This window comes from Pan troglodytes, chromosome 1 (genome assembly GCF_028858775.2).
Source record: "Pan troglodytes isolate AG18354 chromosome 1, NHGRI_mPanTro3-v2.0_pri, whole genome shotgun sequence".
NCBI lineage: Eukaryota > Metazoa > Chordata > Mammalia > Primates > Hominidae > Pan > Pan troglodytes.
This window is the reverse complement of record NC_072398.2, coordinates 229655582-229675417: the sequence shown is the minus strand read 5'-3', so window position 1 is coordinate 229675417 and position 19836 is coordinate 229655582. Positions and strand designations below refer to the sequence as shown.

Genomic DNA, 19836 nt, shown 5'->3' with positions numbered 1-19836 from the left:
GGAGAGTCCTCTGGCAGCCTGCACCCAGCTCTCTGCCCCTCGGAACCGTGGGCTGCCCTGTGCAAATCCTCTTTGTCTAAATTCTTGATGTGCTTATGGCCTTGGAGCAGGAGTGGGACCGACCACCCAATTTCCACAGTCTTCTGACAAGGCGGAGGCCTCCCAGGGTGCAACTGAGAAGATCCCGGAGGGCGGGAAAGACCCTGAGCCCCTGAGAGACGGCGAGGCTGGAGCCTGCAGGGAGCGACTTAGGAGCGGCGGAAGTCTCAGCAAGAGGGACCAGGAGGCCCGGCGGTGGTATGGTGCCCCCTTGGAGGGACAGAGGCCCAGTGTCACCTGGGAGTGCCATGGCTGGGAAAGGAGAGGTAGCAGTGAGGATGGGAGGGGCCCAAGGGTCCTGCCGGGGCCTCCCCGTGGAGACACTCACTGCCCTGGCTCCCTGAGGGGTGCAGCTCCTGCCCTGAGGCAGTCTCTGGGGGGGCCCACCACCCACCAGGGTTTCTGATCTGCAACAAGTGATGGGCCTGTTCCTCCTGCCTGGACAGCGCCTCGGGGCACCCACGGGCTGGGGCAGGGCCATGGCCAGGCAGGACCTGGGTCAGGGAAGCAGGTGGGCCCTGAGGACGTGGCCATGGCCCTGGCGGGGAGGAGGCAGTCCCTGCACGTGAGGAAGCTGGGCTGCCCGGCAGGTGCCTCCAATGCTCCTGCTGCAAGGACGAGGGGCTGACTCTGTGTGGACACCCACCCTCCTCCCCAGGCAGTGAGATGCACTTCGGAAATATATCTTACTTTCTTCTTCCTCTCCCCTTTCCTTCCCTTCCTTCCCTCCCTCCCTTCCCTCCCTCCCTCCCTTTCCTTCCCTCCCTTCCTTCCCTCCCTCCCTTCCTTCCTTCCCTCCCTTCCCTTCCTCCCTTCCTTTCCTTCCTTCCCTTCCTTCCTTCCCTCCCTCCCTTCCTTCCCTTCCTTCCTTCCTTCCCTTCCTTCCCTTCCTTCCCTTCCTTCCCTTCCTTCCCTCCCTCCCTTCCTTCCTTCCCTTCCTTCCTTCCTTCCCTTCCTTCCCTTCCTTCCCTTCCTTCCCTTCCTTCCCTTCCTTCCTTCCCTTCCTTCCTTCCCTTCCTTCCTTCCCTTCCTTCCTTCCCTTCCTTCCTTCCCTTCCTTCCTTCCCTTCCTTCCTTCCCTTCCTTCCTTCACTTCCTTCTTTTTTTTCTTTCTTCTTTTCTTTCTCTCTTGTTCCTTCTTCTTCTCTCTCTCTCCTCTCTCTGTCTCTCTTTCTCTCTCCTTTCTTTCTCTGGATAGAGTCTGGCTCTGTGACCCAGGCTAGAGTGCAGCGGCATAATCCCAGCTCACTGCGGCCTCCAACTCCTGGGCTCGAGCAAGCAATCCCCTCGCCTTAGCCTTCCAAGGAGCTGGGACCACAGGAGTGTGGAGTGTGCCACCATGCCCAGATAATTAAAAAAATTTTTAGAGAGGAGGTCTCACTATGTTGCCCAGGTTGGTCTCAAACTCCTGGGCTCAGGAGAATCTTTCCACCTCCGCCTCCCAAAGTGCTGGGATCACTGCACCTGGCCTTTGTTGATTTTTTTTTTTTTTTTTAAGCAATAGAGACAGGGTCTCACTCTGTTGCCCAGGCTGGAATGCTGTGGCCTGATCATGGCTCACTGCAGACTCAACCTCCCAAGTAGCTAAGATTACAGGCACATGCCATCATGCTCAGCTACTTTTTAAATTTTTTTGTGTGGGGATGGGGTCTCACTATGTTGCCCAGGCTGGTCTCAAACTCCTGGGCTCAAATGATCCTCCCACCTCGGCTTCCTAAAGTGTTGGGATTACTGGCATGAGCCACCGCGCCCAGCTGAGATGTTCTTTCTGTGTGAAGCCCCAGGTGCGCCGGGCTGGGCTGTGTCCGGAATTACCCATCGAATGGGCCTGGGGAGGCCTGCTGGGCTGGCACCCTCCCGCGGCCTCCTCCCACCGCCCTGCCCGCTGTGGCTGGCCAGTTCCTGTCACTTGTGGCTCAAGGGGGTCAACAGCCCACCCAGAGCTCGGAGAGAGCCAAGGGCTCCTTGACTCTCCAGGTTCCTACCCGTCGACAAACTTAAATCCTACAGGCAGCAACTGGGTGAAAAAGAATGAAAGACAAGACTTCGAAATGACTTCATTTCGAGTGGGGAGAACAGGCTTTGCCAGACCCCAGGACCCACGTAAGACACAGGAGTGCGGGTGAGGAGGGGAAGCGGGGTACATAATTCAGCACCGAGAAGAACTAGTCTGCCAGGCTGCCAGCCTTAGAGAAAGGAGGCAGGATTACAGGAATCCTGAGAGCTTTTACAGAACCCCCAGGGCTGAGAAAACGGGCAGAGCCAGCAAGGAGCTCCGGAGTCTCGGCCTAGGGAGGAGGTGGTGCAGATTTGCAGGCATCGGTGCCCCACAGACGGTGAGCAGGCCCGAGGCCAGTGTCCACAGGGACCGCACATGGGGAGGTGGTGCAGGAGCCCTGGGCAGTGGACTGGGGGTGCGTCTGGGCACCCACTGCGTGCCTGGGACTACACCTTCATGCTGGTGCTGGCCCCTCACTCCTGTCCCTCACGCGCTGGCCATGACGGCCCTGGCACTGGCTGCCCTCTGGAGGCCCCAGTAAGTCCGCACCACCCTGGCGCCATCTCCTGCCAGTTCTGCCCGAGGCAGCAGCTGCCACCACCGTGCAGACACATCCTGCTCCCTCCTGACTTTCGGAGGCCTGGCCTGGCATCGGCCTGGCAGTCTCGGCCTCCCCGTCGGGGTTGGTGTCTGGGGATCAGGGTGAAGACACAGTGGCCCGGGCCTCACCCAGGGTCTGTGTGTGGCTGTTCTGCAGCACTGGACGTCTGAGGCCTGTGTCGTCCCCACTGACGCGCGCTGCGGACACACTGGCGCCCACACAGAGACACAGAGACACAGAAACACACAGAAACACACAGAAAGACAGAAACAAACACAGAAACACAGAAACACACAGAAACACAGAAACAAACACAGAAACACAGAGACACAGAAACACACAGAAACACACAGAAAGACAGAAACAAACACAGAAACACAGAGACACAGAAACACAGCGACACAGAAACACAGCAACACAAACACAGAAACACACAGAAACAGAAACACAGAAACAAACACAGAGACACAGACACACAGACACAGAGAAACACAGAAACACACAGAAACACTGAAACACAGTGGGCGGTGTCCAGGCTGCAGAGGCTCCATCGCTGTCACCAGGCCCAGAGGCTGTGGACGGCTGCGAGTGGCCTGTGTGGCTTTTAGAAGCACAGACAGGAGATGGGGTGGACGAGGCGGCACAGGGGGAGGGCCACGAGGAGGGGCAGGCGCGGCGGGCAGGCGGCACCACCTCTGCAAGGCCAACAAGGTGCTGCACCCGGCTCCCTCCTCTTGCCTGTGCCTCTGGCGGTGACCAGAATGGCCCATTGGCCGAATTGGCCGCCCTGACGGGTGAGGGCCGCTTTCCCAAGGCCCCGCATCGCGCCTCGGCGTCCCCGCATGAGCTCCTGGCCTTGGCAACCCCCCTTACTGCACCTTCCCAGGCCAGATGCTCCGAGAAGCCAAGAGGCCTCCCGAGGAGCCCGTCACAGGCTTCTGTGTGCAGACAGCAGCGAGCCACCAAGCAGAGCTCCAGGGAGCGGCGTCAGAGAGGCCTTAGCCGAGTGCAGGCCGAGCAAGGGACCTCTGGCAGCCTGTGGCCCTTGACCCTGTCTACCCGGACCCACTCCTTCGGGCCTAGGCTCGGCCTTTGCTGTCCTCAGTCTTCCAGTCCATGACGTGGACACGTTCCTCATGCACGGCTTTGGTGTGCCTTGACCTGGGCATGAAGTTAGAGCTGGGCCTGAGGCCAGTTTGCTGCCAGGCCAGGGAGGGCGGTTTGCAGCAGGGGTGTGAGGCCCAGGGGACCCCTTCCTGCAGCCTGGCCTGGTGTCCGGGCTCCTGGAGAAGGGCGTCCACTGGTGCAGTAAGGGCCATGCCTGGGAGTCAGAGAGTCCAGGCAGATCCTGGTGACAAGGGGCAGGAGGCTTTGCCCAGCTCTGGGGTTCCACGTGGCCTCTAGGGCCACCAGGATGTGCCGGGAGCCAGTGAGGCAAGAGTCAAGGAAGACACAATCAGGAGGAACCTGTCACCTGGAGGTGGGGGGGGTGCGGCTTTCAGAGAAGGGCCCAGGCTCCCCTGCCTGCTGTGCAGGAGGCACACCCTGCGGCTTTCTGCAGCCCCGGGAGCCCCTGTGAAAGTCTGAAAATCAGGGCCCTTGGCCGCAGATCTGGGGCCAGCTTGGAAACTGTTGTCACCTCCTTAGTAACCCCAAGAAATGAGAGCCAGGGGCCAGTGCTTTCTGTAACAGCCCCAGGCACAGACACAGACGGGTGCAGACGCCAGCCCCAGCTCCTCTCCCGGAGAGCACAGCCTGTGTGTCCTGCCCCATGGAACACCCGGAGAACGTGCCGGCACCAGGGAGGCCTCTGGCCTCCTGCCTGGGCCGAGGAACTGGGGGCCATATTGCCAAGGGAACCCGCCCAGGGAGGCCCCTCTGCACCCGCAGGCATCTGCAGCCCAGGGAGATGACGGTGGTTTTGTGACTGCTTTCCCAGGTCGAAGAAGGTCAGAGCTTGGATTCTTGGGCCCAAGCCTTGGGGAGGTGCCCACCGTGGACACCCAGGTGCCCTGTCCCCAGTGGGCGGTCAGCTTCAGGCCTTGAAAAGCCTGAGGGGTGTTCCCTGTTTGGGGGAGCCTGTTCACCTGTGGGCCCTTGCCGGCGTGGGCGTGCGAAGAGTTAACGGCCGCCGTGCCCCAGCCCCTCCGTCTGCTGTGGGGTTATCATTCCACATCCCCGCTGAGCGCTGGGCACGTCTGCAGGCCCAGCTGTTCCCGCCCGGCCCTCACACCTGCTTTGGTTTAGTATCCCTGCTTGGACAAGACAGGGTTCATTTTTCAACCTTTAAAAGTTTCTAAAGAAGAACCCAGTCAATCCCTTTCTCTCGTGGCTGAACTCCCACCTGGAGGCGCTTCCAGCAGTAGGGCCAGGGCACCTGGTGCCGCCTACTGAGGGCCCTGGTGCCCCCAGCTTCCCTGTGCCCTCCCTGCAGCCGATCCCATTGTCCTGGGAGTTCTCATCCCTGGGGGCCCAGCTCCCCGCCTGCGGGACACCAATCCCCCGCCCTGGGGCCAGGCCCCATGAGGACCACAGCCAGGTGCAGCCTGAGACCCACTGCCCAGTGGCTCTCCTGGGTGCCTTCCCTGGGGATGGAGGGGCTGGGCTGAGTGGGGCCTCCTGGCCACGGGGTCAGCAGGTGGCAAGGCCCAGAGAGGAGGCAGAGCCCTTGGGGAGGGTGGGCAGGTGAGCCGAGCAGGCCGGAGTCACCACCGCATCACGCGGGCCCCTTTGGGTCTGTCGAGGGTCTATTTCAGATCGTGTTCCCCAAGGCCCCACTGGGCTGGGCCCCGTGCAGGTACAGCGTGGAGGAGGCACCAGCAAGAATGCTCAGAGATGGCACCAGCCGTGAGCAGGCCAGGCTCAGGCCAAGGGGCAGGCTGGGCTGCTGGGCTGACTGTGTTTGTGTGTTTATGGCGGAGACCAGCGTGCCCAGGAGAGGACTGGAGGGAGCTCCGGGTGAGGGGGGAGCTCTGGGTGAGGGGGGACCCTGGCCTGTGCCCATGGGAACTGCCTATTTGCCCATCTTGGGGCCAGGGTGGGAGCGGTTGCTGGGCTTCTCTGTGCCTCCTTAATCTGCACCCCTCGGCTGAGCAAGCCAGCGGCACAGGCCTCCCCACCTGGGCTGCGAGTCACAGGCTGCTTTGCTGGCCAGGCCTGCCCCTAACTGGCCACAGCGTGCTGGCCAGGACTCACGCTCAGAGAACGGACACATTGCCACCCTGAGTCCTGTCCCTGTTCAGACCCAGCCAACCCCGATAGGCCCAGTGGGTGGCCAGGCTCTCGCCCCATGTGTCTCCAGGCACCAGTGGTGGCTGCTGGCTCCAAGGCCATTCTCCTGGCTCCTGTCACCTCTTTGTGGCAGACGAGGGAGGAACGGGTCGGTCTCCTGCGTCCTCTGGGCCTGGGACAGGTGAGGAGCCCAGGTGCTGGCTTGTCCCCACCGGTGGCCTTTCAAAAGGGATGAAGGCCTGTGTGGGACACTCTGCGGTCACTGGCGACAGAGCCAGGAAGGGGCTCAGTGGGCTGTGGAGCATCCACGATCTTTTCAAGTAAAAAAAAATTAATTGACTCCATCTGTGTTGGCCTAATGACTGATTAAATGACTAATCACAGAAGTCTTAATTAAGCCCATTTTTCTCGGAGCCGAGGAGGGAGGAGGAGCTTGGATGCCGACAGCCACCACTGAGCAATGACACACAAGGTCGCCGCGCACACCCGTGCCTGTGGTCGGGCTGAGGGACCCCGTCCCGGGCTGATGGGGCTCGGGTGGCCACGTTTTCCTATCATGAAGCATGGAATGAGGATTTCTGGGGCCACTGCCACCCCCACCGTTCCTGTGGAATTCTCCTGTGTGGCTGGGCAAAGTCACGGCCACGTTGATTAAACCGAGTCCTTCTTCTGCAGCTGACATAATCTCACATCTTTTCAGAACCGACAGGGCTTTGTCCTTTTGTGGAATTCCGTAACACGCCTGGAATGTCTCTGCAGGAACGCAGCCAGAGGCCCTCTCAGAAACGCGGCCCCTCCCAGGGCAGCAGGCGGCAGGCACGTGCGGGGCCCTCATGTCTGGTCTGTGTCTACCGCCCACTACAGGGAGGGCCATCCCGTCCACCCTGTCTCCCCTCCCACAAGCTGGGGTTCAGCCCCAGGTGGACACGGGGCACATGGTGAGGCAGCGACTTGGCAGCCAGATTCAGCGGCTGGCGCAGGAACCCCTCGTGCAGCCTCCCCAGAGCCACTCGGGACCCCTCTCCTGGTCAGCACCTCTCCCTGTCATCCTGCCAGAGGCAGCACGGGCCAGGGCAGCCTTGGCCCTCCACGCCTGGACTCGGCCCCACGTGGCCACAGGGGTGGGCGGGCTTCTCCCAGGGGCTCCCTGACATCCTTGGACCTGCTGGGGCAGTTGGGGGTGCCCTGGCAGGCGGATGCCGGGCCTCAGCCTCTGGCTGTGTCTGTAGGGCCCTCGCGGCAGGACCCTCCTTTCTGGCCACCCTGCACATGGGTGACCAAGCCCTGGAGGGCTTTGCAGGGTCAGAGCGTGCCTGAGGGGGACCTGGTGGCCTTGGCTGGGCTCTGGGAGGGCAGACATGGCCTCTGTGCCCATGAAACCCGGGCTTCCCTTGGGGCACAGCTTGTGAAGGAACCTTGGCCCCTCTTTCCTCTGCCTATTTTAGGGAACAGTCAAAGACGACTTTGCAGGATCCTGCCTGAGAGTTGTAACAAAGGCGCACGTTTCTCCCGCATGCGCCGTCCTTCTTATGTAACCACTGCTGCGCCTCTCCCGCCGCTGCGCCTCTCCCGCCGCTGCGCCTCTCCCGCCGCTGCGCCTCTCCCGCCCCTGCGCCTCTCCCGCCGCTGCGCCTCTCCCGCCCCTGCGCCTCTCCCGCCGCTGCGCCTCTCCCGCCCCTGCGCCTCTCCCGCCCCTGCGCCTCTCCCGCCGCTGCGCCTCTCCCGCCGCTGCGCCTCTCCCGCCCCTGCGCCTCTCCCGCCGCTGCGCCTCTCCCGCCCCTGCGCCTCTCCCTCGTGCGCCTCTCCCTCGTGCGCCTCTCCCGCCTCTGCGCCTCTCCCGCCGCTTCGCCTCTCCCTTGTGTGCCTCTCCCGAAATTACAGGCTGGTGTGTCACTTTTCATCTTTGTCGATTTTTTTCCAGTCATTTCTATTGTTTGGAGCCTCCTGGATGACAGTGACAGGCTCTGATGTGGGCTTTGAGGGAGCCACCCAGTGGGGGGTGCACCAGGTGACCCCGCGCTCACCAGGTGCCCAGCGGGGCTGCCTGTCCTCCTGAGGGCACCAGCGTCCCCCAGCGGATGCTGAGAGGAGCTCCTGTTGTGCAGCTGCACGAAGGGGACACAGATGTGGCTGTTCTGAGGGACAGGGGGCTCCCCTAGAGCCCCGGTCTCAGCACACCCTGGTGAGCATAGCCCGGCCACCCTGACCGTTGCTCACGGACTCCAGCATCGGAAGGAATGCTCCCTGTCCTTGGTCCACACTCAGGTTCTTCCAGTGGGATGGGCGTCCCCTGGCCCCGGAATCACTGCTTCTCCCATTGTCCCCCTCGGCAGTTCTGTCTTGACATCGACCCCACGCAGGCCGCTAGGACCTGGGCTTCTATGATGGGGGAATGGGCGGCGCTGTGAGGGGCACGGCAGACCTCTGGCACAGGCCCAGGTTGGGGGCCAGGAGGGCACGACGTGGCGTCTGGACATGGAAGGGGTCACACTCCCGTCTCACTTGGTCTCCTGTTGTCCACACTGCAGAATCTCGTCTGTGCCTCGAGATTTGGAGCAGCCAGGAGAACCCTTTGTTAGCTCCTGTTGGGATCCTGGGAGGGGTGAAAACCTCCATGAGTGAGTGAGGCTTTGGGGCTTGTGCGGAGACGAGGGGAGAAGCCGGAGCCAGGACCCCAGGGTCTCAGAGGGGCCCCCAGGCTGCGCCTCGAGGGGCCAAGCTCTGTCGGGGACTGGGGCTCGGGCTGGGGCTCCGTGACCTCCATGGGGTGCAGCCCACCAGGCTGCCTACGAGGATGCCTCTGAGCCTTCACCCAACTGACCTCTGGCCAACCCCCACAGGTCCCCCAAGGGGCTTGCTCTGGAACTGGAGAGTGGGACTATAAAAACACGGAACCCAGGAAGCTGGCATTGTTGGGGTCCTTAGGAAGGATAAAAAGGCGACCAGGTGTTGGGGGGCGTGACTGGGGGTGGCCAGAATGTTCCAGGCAGGAAGTGCAGTGAGCGTCGGGCTCCCGCCTGGAGATGCTCCTGGTGCGTAATTATGCCGGCCGGTGGGCACGTCTAGCAGGGCCTGGGCTGGCCCCGCTGCAACAGGCTGGGGACAGGCCCCACATCCTCTGTGCCCAGCAGTGGGGATGTCAGCTGGGACCCAGCAGCCGGGTCAGCCCCGGGCCCAGCTCCCGAAGCCTCCTCCCCATTATGGAAAGGGGGTCCCCAGCGATGGCAACTGGGGACAGCTGGTGAGTGAGTGACAGCTGAGTGCAGTGAGTGGCCTCGGGCCTGGAGACGCTGGAACAATACAGGACCGTGCCAGGGTAGGGGCCACAGCTCGTGCAGAACAAAGTTGTCGGTCACAGGGCCACACTGTAGGGGGACCCGAGGGAGGTCTCGGACCTCAGGGGTCTCCTGGGACTCCAGGGTGCTAGCGGCAGGATCCTGGCTCAAGGCGCTGCTGCTGAGGCTGGAGCCCGAGGGTGCGCTGAGAGCCGGCCCTTGCCCCTGCCCTTCTCCACCCCATTCACAAGCGTGTCTGTCGGAAGCGGCAGCCCCAACGGTGCCAGGAGCTTCCACTCCTCTGGCCCTGCCTGCCGACAGTGAGCCCTCCCCTGTGCCTGGCACGGGCTGAGGACCCTGCCTGGAACCACTCGGCCACAACACAGCGAGGGTTCCTTGAATGCAAACCGGACACAGCCGACTGAGTGTTGGAGGCCTTTGGATTTGCCAGAGCCAGGTTGGCTGCTGGAAAGAACAGCTTTCTTAGAATTCTGAAAAGTGGGCTCTTTGGGCCCAGAGCCAGGTCTGGACGCTGGTTGGGGGAGCTGGGACCCAGACCAGAGGGAGGGGTGCATGGGAGACCCCAGAGCTTCTTCCTCACCGCAGAGCAGGCAGAAGGCATGGGGGTCACAGCTGGGGGAGCCTCAGGCAGGGTCCCCCACTCTTTCCTAAGAGGGGGCCATCACACAAACACCCAGATGGGTTGTGGGGGTTTTGGCGGGGACAGAGCTGGGGAGGCCCTGGAAGAGGTTGTGAGGTCGACGCCCCGGTCAGCCACAGTTGAGGGCCTCTGGGTGGTGAGGGTGCAGCAGGTGTAAGAACGGTAAGGGATCACGTGGCTACAAGGAACTGGTGGTGGGGGCCAGGCTCCATCCAGGACGAGAGGCACAGGCCCAGGTTTGTCTCTAAGTCGCTGCCACCCCATGATCCATGGCGGAGAGGCCTGCAAATGTGCAGCCCTTCACCTCCATGCTGGGTCCTCAACCCAGGAGCGGGCAGAGCTTACGGAGAGTTCCCGATGGGAAAGACTCCCCAGGGTTTCCGCGCCCAGAAGACGTAGTAAGGCCAGCTGCATGGAGAGGCGGGGCTCCCTGGGGGGAGCAGGCCTGGTTTTGGGCTGCCTGTCCCAACACGACGGGAGGGCCCTGGCTGTGTGGCCGTGGAGCCGGCAGGAGGCAGGGGAAGCGGCCGCTGGTCACAGACGTGTGCCCCGAAGAGACGACATCATTTGAACACTGAACACTCCGACTCTGTGGCCAGGTCGTCCTGGGATTGAAACAATCCTAGTCCAACGACACTTAACTCGAGGACAGTGCGAGCCCTTTGGCTGGGAGGCCCAGGCTGGGAGCAGACGCCGACCCCTCCGTTCTCTCAGGTGGAAAAGAACGAAAGCCTTCTTTCTGCTGAAATAAGACGTTCCAACATCACCCTCAGCGCGGAGGTTGCCACGGTTCTGGAGCGAAGTGGAGGTGCCGCCCTGGGCGTTCGGGTCTGTGTGAGTCTGTGGGAGACTCTCAGAATGTCTCGGCTTTTGGCTCTCGCAGACGCTCCTGAGGCCGAGTCACTGGGCAAACAGGGCCCCCGCACCTGCAGGATCTTGGCTGTTTTTTAGTCTCTGCTTCTCAAGTTATCGTACAAAGCGAGTTTCATATTTAATTCACAAACCATGACTCAGAGCCGGACAGAGGGCGGCGCCTCCCCCATGCGTGAGTGGCATCGAAGGCCTGCCAGTGCCAGCACCTTGGCAGCCCCGAGCGTTCCCCACGAGGGGCCTCACTGCAGGGGGCCGCAGCAGGCCCTCCTCCCACCTTGCCGGACCTCTTCCCTGGAGCTCCACCGCTGGGCCTGTGCTCACTGCCTTGGCTATTTCCATACCCGCCCCACCCCCGGCGGAAGCAGGAGGCGGCCCCGGCGCACACACACTCACACTCACGTCCGCTTCTGTTTGCCGGATGGGCAGAGGCAGAGGCGGTCTCGAGGGCCCAAGACCCCGTGTCGGTCCCAGGCAGGCGCTGGGGATGCCTGCAGCCCTCGTCTGCCCCTGAAGCCCCTCTGTGGCGGCGACAGGGGTCTGGTTCTCCACCCACCTGCCTTGCCCAAGGCCCCCGGTGCCACCCCTGTCCCAGGAGGGCTCATGTCTCTCAAGAGCAGGTGATTTTTCCGGCAGAGTCTGTGCACTGCGTCACCAAAATCTTTTGCTCCAATCAGGAATCCCAAACGTCACAGCTTCCACCCAAGGAAACAAGAGCGAGTGCCTGGCAGGCGGGTGGGAGCGGGGCGGGTGCTGGTCACTCTGCGAGCAACCCGGCAGCTCCTCCACAGTGTGCGGGGCCAGGCGAGGGCTGGTGGGACGGGTCCCCAGGGCACATCAGCGGGGGCCTCCTCGCCTCCATAGCCCAGCCCAGCACAGCCCAGCGCGCAGCTGCCTCCAATTTGTAGACAGAGTCCCGATTTGAGGTGGCAGCTGTTGCTGGACTCCGAGCCCCGAGCCCCAGCTTCCTCCTGGTAGAACCGGCCGGTTATGGCCCTGCATGTGCTGTGCCCGTAGCACTGCCAGGCCCAGGATGGTGAGATGTGACGGCCACAAACCCCCCACGGTGTCCCCGCCTGCACGTGCCGCAGTGTGCACCCGGTCCCACTCCTGTCCTCCAGCTCACAGAGTCCCCTCAAGCCACTGCCCTGAACCCTGGCCACCAGCCGTCTTCCTCTGGGAGGCCCCGCACCCCTCCTGCCTCTCTGCTTCTGCATGCCCACAGCCTGGTCCGCCTGGCGGGTCTGGGAGTTGTGGTGATGGAAGCAGATGGACCGGCTCCAGCTCCACCCACTTCATGCCAGCCCAGGCAAGTCGCAGGGCAGCTGTTAGCCCCGCGAGACCCTGGCTGGCGGGGGGGGGGTGGGGGGGCTCTCTGGAGCGAGGCCGGTGTAGGCTCACTGTCTTCCCAGACCAGGCCCTTGTCTCCCCTGGGCCTTCCCCGTCCTCCTGGCCCAGCTGATGAGGAGGCCACAGCTGACCCTCCGAACGCCTGCAGGTGGGGTGGGCTCATCCTACCTGCTGCCTCCAGGTGGCTCCTGTGTGGTGGGTGGTGTCCCCCTGGGGTGCAGGCCGCCTCTGGATCTGCCGCCTGCCTTCTAGAAAGATTGGGCAGGAGGAGGGGAGAAGGAGAGGCTCAGAAGGTGGGCCCAGGAGCTCTGCTCCAACCCCCCTGGGGCACACATGGCCTGGGTGTTGAGGTGGTGGGTGGGCAGGGATAGTCTGAGTGATGTGGGGTGGCCTCCCCGCCCCCTGTGGGCACCCACCTTGTGGAGGCTGTCCAGCAACAGGAAGGGGTGGTACCCAGGCGGGGGCGGCCCCAGGAGGACATCTGTGAACTCGGCACAGCCCTGCTCCACTCGCTGACAGGCCCCGGGACAATGGGGCGCGTGTCCCCTGGCTGAGGAGACAGAATGAAGAAAGACCCTATGAGGGGCTCAGGGCGGAGACGGAGGGAGCCCCACAGGGCTGTGCTGAAGTGTGGCTCTGGCCAGGGCAGCAGGCACAGACGCCAGTCACGATGCCATCTTGGTGGGGGCAGGTCAGGGGGCAGGGACTGTCCATCCTGGGTGCTCCCTCCGGCCGCCGACAGGGGAGGTGGGGGTCCTCCGTGTCCGCGGCCTCTGACGCCCCCGCCCCCTTCTGAGTCCACCCCAGCGCCAGGGAGCCCAGCGCTTTGCGGTGGGAAGGGTCTCCCATCAGCAGCCCCCGTCAGCCGAGGCACTCGCTTCCAGGGTAGGGCCGGGACCGGGACCCTGGCCGGAGAGGCCGGCGCTCAACAGTACAGCCGTGTGCCCTCCTTGCAGCGCGGCATGAGGAGGAAGATGGTTCTGCCCCAGCGGCCCATCGAGGTGGACCTGGCGTCAGGCCCCGTTCTCCACAGGTGTGGAGGGGAGACACCGGGGGTGGCTGGGAGTCCCTCCACGTGGCGGCAGACCCCAGGTCCTCAGGCATCAGAGGCGGGTGTGGGCGGGCTCAGCCTCTGCATCCCTCAGTGGGACCCCTGCAGGCCCTTGCCCAACCTAGCTTTTTCCAGCCCCTCTCCCGGGGTCCCAGGGTGCGAGGTATGGGGGCTCCCCTCTGGCTTCCCCCACGCACAGATGGAGCTGCAGCCCCCAGGGCCCACCCTGCTGTCTCTTTTACAAGGATGGTCAGTGGCTGAGCCTGAAGGAGATAACTTCAGTGCAGCCCCTCCACACACACACATCAGAGCCCACGTTCCTACGAGCAGCTCGGAGCTGTCCTGACACCGCTGCCCCGAGGGCCCCCCACTTGCACACACCACTGGGAGGAGGTGCTAGCAGGAGGCCACGGGATGTGGTGAGGGCTGGAGGTCGGCACCAGAGCTGGCTGGACAGGAGAGTTCTGAGAGGGAGGCAGGGGCTGGGGCGGTGGCTTTAGGGCCACAGATGAGTGTCCCCACCAGGCAGTGACACCATCAAAAAAACAGAGAGACCCAGCTCCAGGATGGATAGAAGGGTGGAGCCAAGACAGTGCCCAGGAGGGAAGGAGTCAGGGGCTGCTGAGGGGTGCACAGGAGGCTGGGTCTGTGTGGGCTCAGCTTCATTTGAGGCCGGAGCCCAGGAGGCGGGACCCTCACATGGGGCCCCGGGGCAGCCCCCTCTGTGGGGCTCTGAGTGAGTGGAGGGGCGCTGGATAGGACCTTGGGGCTGGAGGCATTAATGTCCCTTTCCCGGAGCCCAGCTTCTGTAGGGAGCGACAGAGACGCTAGGGAGAGCCAGCTTCAGAAATATTTCCAAATTACAGGTGGGAGAATTATCTCTCAGAGGTGTCTTAATTTAATCATTATGGTGCATTATAGAGAGAAAGTCTTCCCTTCTGCAAGGACACTCTTTAACTGACATCCTTCTCCCAGCAGCTTTTGCTGGCCCGGCACTATTTACGTCCGGGGCAATGGCTGGGAGCTGCACTGCTGACGGCATAATTTCCATTTCTTAACGCACCGATGGTTTCCACGTGGACTGCACTGGAGCTAACTTGGACTGCGTCTTTTATCGACACCCCCTGGACAATAAAGACACCAGCTCTGTATCCTAATCATGCGGACGCCCTCACCCTCGGCAAGGTGACCGCTCCAGAGTGGGCCCAGATCCTGAGCCCCAAGTACACATGGTTCACACGGTGGTGGGGGCTTCAGACCTCCACCTGCCACGTGCCATTTCCAGGGGCAAGGTGGGAGTTTGGAAAAGGTATTTTTAGAAGCCCAGCAGGCATTCCTGGTGTGCAAATAAACATATATCCACATGGAGCCTGGAGGGTGTCTGCATCGCTGAGGCTTGGGGGTTCTGACCAAGCTGTTTGAAGAGCCTCCTTTGCCTGGTGATCACAATGGCTGGTACCAGGCACCTTCAGGCAGGTTCTCACCACATCCCTGCTCTCCTCAGAGTAAACGCTGTCGTGACTGTCCCTGGCTGATCAGCAGCCGAGGCTCAGCCAGGTAAAGGGAGCCCTCCCTGCGCAGCACAAACAGAAATTAACGGCTTTCAGTTCAGCGGGAAGAGGACAGAGGACACCAGGGCCTGTAAAGCCGGGTTCCTTGAGCCTGTGTGGGTTTGACACGTGGGGTCCCCTGGAGGCGCAGGCAGAAGCTCTCCTCTGTGCGGTCCCTGTCCAGGAGCGACGAGGAGGCCCTCCGGGTTGGCCAAGACGCTTTTTGTTGCAAGCAAGAGAAACGAGAAATGGTGCAAAGCGGAAGGGGAGGGTCGTCCCCAGCCTCGGCCTCAGAGGAGCCTTCTAGATCCCGGCGCATCTGGACCAGGAGCCCACACCGTGTGTCTTTCTTCTGGATGTCACCTCCCCCTCCCTCAGGCTCTTACCGCCGCATGGCACAGGTCCACGGAGGGGGCGTTTCTGCTGCCACACGGTGGGGACTGCCTGACCGTGAGAGACGGCGGTCCACCTCTGCCATGCACTCCCCGAGTCGGGGCTGCAGGCTGACCGCAGCGGCCCCTGGGTCCTGGCCGTGACCGCCTTTCCCGAGGCCGGCACCGCACCCGCCAGGTGCTCAAGCTGAAAGTTGGGGGTCAGCCTCGTTGCCCCTGCACCATATCCTGTGCACCCACAATTTCTGCAGCTGCAGCAACAAGGCTGACATCAAAGCTGCCTTCAAAACGTATCTGTACCTGGACCCCCAAGGCTCCCCACTGCCCTGCCACACCCCCGCCAGGCCCCAGTGTCTCCCACCGAGTTGCTGGCACTGCCCTCAGCTGGAGCCTAACTCCTGGGTCCCCCTCGCCCTTCAGTCCATTGTTTACACGGGACCCTCACACGGAAGCCAGGTCAGTCCCTCCCCTGCCGAGGGCCTGGAGCTCAGCCCGGCCTGGCCCCGGCCTGATGCTGGGCCAGAAACACCACACAAGCTTGCACATCCCCTAAAGAAAACGAGGGCACGGGAAGGCCCAGCCAAAGTGTCCTGCGGGGCTGCTCCCCGCGGAGCACAGCTTGGAATCACTCGGCCGCTCCTGCTCAGGGCACCCTCTGTGCAGAAACAGGCGCCTCCGCCGCACGGCTTCTCCGTGTTTGCTGAAGACGCAGGTTTTCCAAGGCTGCGCCTGGGCTCTGCCGCTGACATCAGGGTGGCCCTGGCCTGAGCCCCCACTTGTCCCCCGGTGTCATCGGCTACAGATGGCCACTGTCCCCACAGGCCCTGTTTCCTCCTGCCCCTGGGCCCTCCGGAAGACCTCGGAGGCTGCTGTCCCTGGGGTAGGCTGGCCCCTCCTCTGTTCACACCCCTCTTTGGGTGGTCACCTCGCTTCCCATGGACACAAGCACCACGTTCAGCCAGATGACCCCTCACCTGCCTCCTCAGGGGCCACACACCCAGCCCTGGCGGCCAGCAGCCCCCTCATGCTGTGTCCTGCGCATCCCACTCCCTGCAGACACCAGAGCAGACCTGAGTCCCTCCTCCAGCTCAGCCTCCCCTTGCTGAGGGCCTGCCCTCCCGCTGGTCACTGACTCCTCCCCTCGCTCCATGACACCCCTCCACCCACACAAGTCTCCCCAAACTTCTCGCATCCTCCTTGTGGGCACCTCCTTGGCTGCAGTCCTGGGGTCTGGGCCATCATTTGTGGCTCGGAGGACTGCAGTGGGTCCCTAGGCCTCCAGCACCCCTGGTCCTGTTGCCCACTGCTTGTGTCCAGCACATGGAGGACTCAAGGCAGCAGGTGGACCTTGTCTTTCACCGGCTCCACGTGGCCAGAGGCTTTTCCTGCATTGTGAGCATAGGCCACCACACAGGCCACAACGGGCCACCACACAGGACACCAGACTGCCACACAGGCCACGACGTGGGGCTGCCGCACAGGCCGCCGCACAGGCCACGATGTGGGCCACCACACAGGCCACGGCGAAGGCCACCACACAGGCCACCACGCAGGGCACGATGAGGGCCGCCATACAGGCTGCCACACAGGCCATGATGTGAGGCTGCCACACAAGCTACCATACAAAGGCCACGACCTGTGGCCACCACACAGACGGCCACATAGGCCATGGCAAGGGCTGCCACACAAGCCAAAACATGGGGCCCATAGTGCAGACCGTGATACCAGCCACGAGACCACAACGCGGGCTGTCCTACGGTCCTCTCCTCCTTGCACGTCTCCACCCGGCCCCTCTGGCCCTGGCACTGCTACTCGTCTGGTGCAGGCTGGCCTCGCCCTTCTGTCCCGGTCCCCACACCACCTCGGTCTGGTGGCTCCTCCCGACGGAGCCTCTCCCAGCCCTGCTGTGTCCCACCTGTTGCCTGCTGCCCAGCTTCCCCTTTGTGGATCTGTCCCCAGCAGAGCACACTTCCCTGTCTTGTCCGCAGCGGTCCCCAACTGGTCCTGGGCATGCTGCTGACCGTGCGATGGCCAGGTGCCTGGCCGAGCCAACTTGCTGGTCACAGTGTAGCTGCCCCCCAACATCACCCCCTTCCTGGGCATCACCCTGCTCATGTCCCCGTCTGCAAACTTGCTCCCATTAGGCCAAACCACTGAAAAGAAAAGGCTAAAAGGGGCCAGGCGTGGTGGCTCATGCCTGTCCAGCACTTCGGGAGGCCAAAGCAGGCGGATCAGGAGGTCAGGAGATTGAGATCATCCTGGCCAACATGGTGAAACCCCGTCTCTACTAAAAATACAAAAATTAGCCAGGTGTGGTGGCAGGTGCCTGTAATCCCAGCTACTCGGGAGGCTGAGGCACGAGTATCGCTTGAACACGGGAGGCAGAGGTTACTGTGAGCCAAGATCGTGCCATTGCACTCCAGCCTGGCCACAGAGCGAGACTCCGTCTCAAGAAAAAAAAAGAAAAAGAAAAAGAAAAGGCTAAAAGTCTGATGGCAAGTGCCCCCCAAAGGCATTAAACTCAGAAAAGCCGAGGTGCAGAGACACCTTCGTACAGCGCAGCACCCACCGTCAGTGGAGATCCTCTCTTCCCCGTCTGAGTGGCGCCCGCCAGCCCGAGTGGGCCTCACTCCAAGGCTCAGGGAGACACATTCTGTGATGGATGTGTCAGCTCATCAAACTCTGGGCTGCACGGGCCCCAAAGGAACCACTCGTGATGGAGAGTGAGGGTCCCCGGCAGTGTCTGGGGCACTTCCCGAGCCAAGGCCATGCTCATCACCTCCTGGCAGGCATGCCCCTCCCCAGCTCTCAGGAGTGCCTTCCAAGCCTTTATGCCAGTTTTAATGACATCAGTTACAGCTTTATAAGCAAGATAAAGGTCACCGTACGACCTCAGGGGCCTCGGGAACCGAGAGGCTGAGCCAGCCCGGGACAGGATCGGGCAGCTTGACCGCTCTGGAGGGAAATACCAATTCATTATCTTTTTACGGCGGACTCAATTAGACTTCCTAGTCACCTGTGTAGGGCACCAGGCAGCAGGCAGGGACACTGCCCGAATCAACAAGGCTGCTCGGGCCAGGCCAGCCCCAAGAATAGCCACGGCAGGCGCAGGACCTGGCCAGGGGGAGGGCAGGCCGAAGCAGAAACGTTGACTTCATTTAAGTGGATTAAAAACATAAAACGTTATTGGCCCTAAGGGGACGAGAACAGTCTCGTTTGGAGGTGACCAGACACAGGGCATTAGTCTTTAAGAGTCCATCAGTCAGCCGAGAAGCGCGGCTCATTAGAGATGCAGGGCGGGGCCTGGAGAAGTCAGCGGGAACACGCGGGGGCATACGAGACACACGGGGGGCCTCTCGGACTCCCCTGCTGTCCCCAGCCCTGGGCTTCGTCCTCACCTCCCTCACCCTCCTCACCTCCCACACCGCAGACGTGGCTCTGCTGACCCAATCCACCCAAGATCCACGAGGAGGTGTAGGCTGGGCCAGCACCATGCCTGGCCTCCCTCAGCAGAGCCAGCATGGGCCCTAGCACTGTCACCGAGAAGGGACCTGTGCTGGCCTTTCCTTTGCCTTTTTAAATATTTTATTTTATTTTATTTTATCATAGAGATGGGGCCTCCCTTTGTGGCCCAGGCTGGCCTTGAACTTCTGAGTTCAAGCAATCCTCCCGCCTCAGCCTCCCAAAGTGCTGGGATCACGGGCGTGGCCCCGCGCCAGCTCCCCTGCCTTTCCTGAGGCATAGAAAATGCGCTTGACCCTAAGCCTCCATCTCCAGTAGCCTCCATCCTTCCTGAACGTTCAGAAAATAAAAGACACTCCAGAGCTCCTGGGGCCTGGGCCGTCGTGGCTGCTCCTGCGTATTTGGTAAGCATGATGCTGACGTTTCTCCACTGCTGCCTTCAGACCTGCCTCTGGGACCTGCGGGCACCTCTGCTGGTAAAGCTGCCAAGACAGGACTGCTCTGGGCTCTCTCCGTGCCCGCCCGCTCCTCGCCTCCAGGAGCCCCCCACAAAGCTGTCTGTGTAGCTGCCAGAGCCGCTGGGTCCTGTGACAGAGCCGCCGGGCCCTGGGGATGACGCTGCAGGGCACCAGCCCTGCTGGGGCCAGGCGGGTGCCATTCCAGCCAGGCAGGTGTGGGGCAGGCCCCTCATCTTGCTCCTGATCCTCTGGGGGTGCTGTGCTGAGCAGCAGTGGCCCCTCGAGGACTGAGACTCGGGCCTAGGGGCCTGGCCAAGGTCCGGGGCTCCCTGCGGCTGCTGTCCTCAGGGTTCTCCTCACCTCCACTGCATTCTCACGAGCTGTTCTGAAGCTTTCCTGGGGAGGACAGGCCAGGAGCCACCCTGCCACGGCTGTCCTGGGCTCTCAGATAGACAGAGGCCTCGCGGAGCCTTGGAAGCAGCTTCACAGGGTGGCAGGAGGACGCATAGCCGCAGAGGCCAGCTTTCCCGGGGACTGGCTGCCTCCCCAGGCTTCTAAACACCATGGCACCCACCTCTGGCTTGGGGTTTGGACTTCTTTTAGCAAAACGATGAACAATCCACGGCCCCATTCTTCCGGAAGAGAATGGAGGAAACCGTGGTCCCATGTCTGCTGGGCGGGATTCCCGTAGGCCTCCCCTGCTGCCAGCTGTGGGGGTGACTGAGGCGGGACTGGGCCTGGGGCTGGGGCCAGGGGCAGGGTGGGGTGGGGGTGGGACAACTTCCCTGGGACCTCCTTCCCGGCCATCGGCCTTCTTTCCCATCCGGAGCAGGAGAGA

General features: G+C 62.4%; 1 protein-coding gene across 15 annotated transcripts in view; it reads right to left on the bottom strand.

Moving 5' to 3' along the window:
- The window catches only part of MORN1 (MORN repeat containing 1), a 74774-nt gene that overhangs the window by 3080 nt on the left and 51858 nt on the right, over positions 1-19836 (bottom strand). For 9 of the 15 annotated variants that reach the window (XM_016952519.4, XM_016952530.4, XM_016952532.4 and 6 more), the window contains 2 exons: positions 12502-12635; positions 12254-12333 (listed from right to left, as the gene is read on the bottom strand). In XM_016952519.4, the coding sequence (XP_016808008.2) occupies positions 12254-12333; positions 12502-12635 (214 nt within the window). Of the gene's footprint in view, positions 1-7821; positions 8523-12253; positions 12334-12501; positions 12636-19836 lie in introns of those variants that run through there. The other 6 variants (XM_016952533.4, XM_054661961.2, XM_016952528.4 and 3 more) reach the window with 3 other exon arrangements.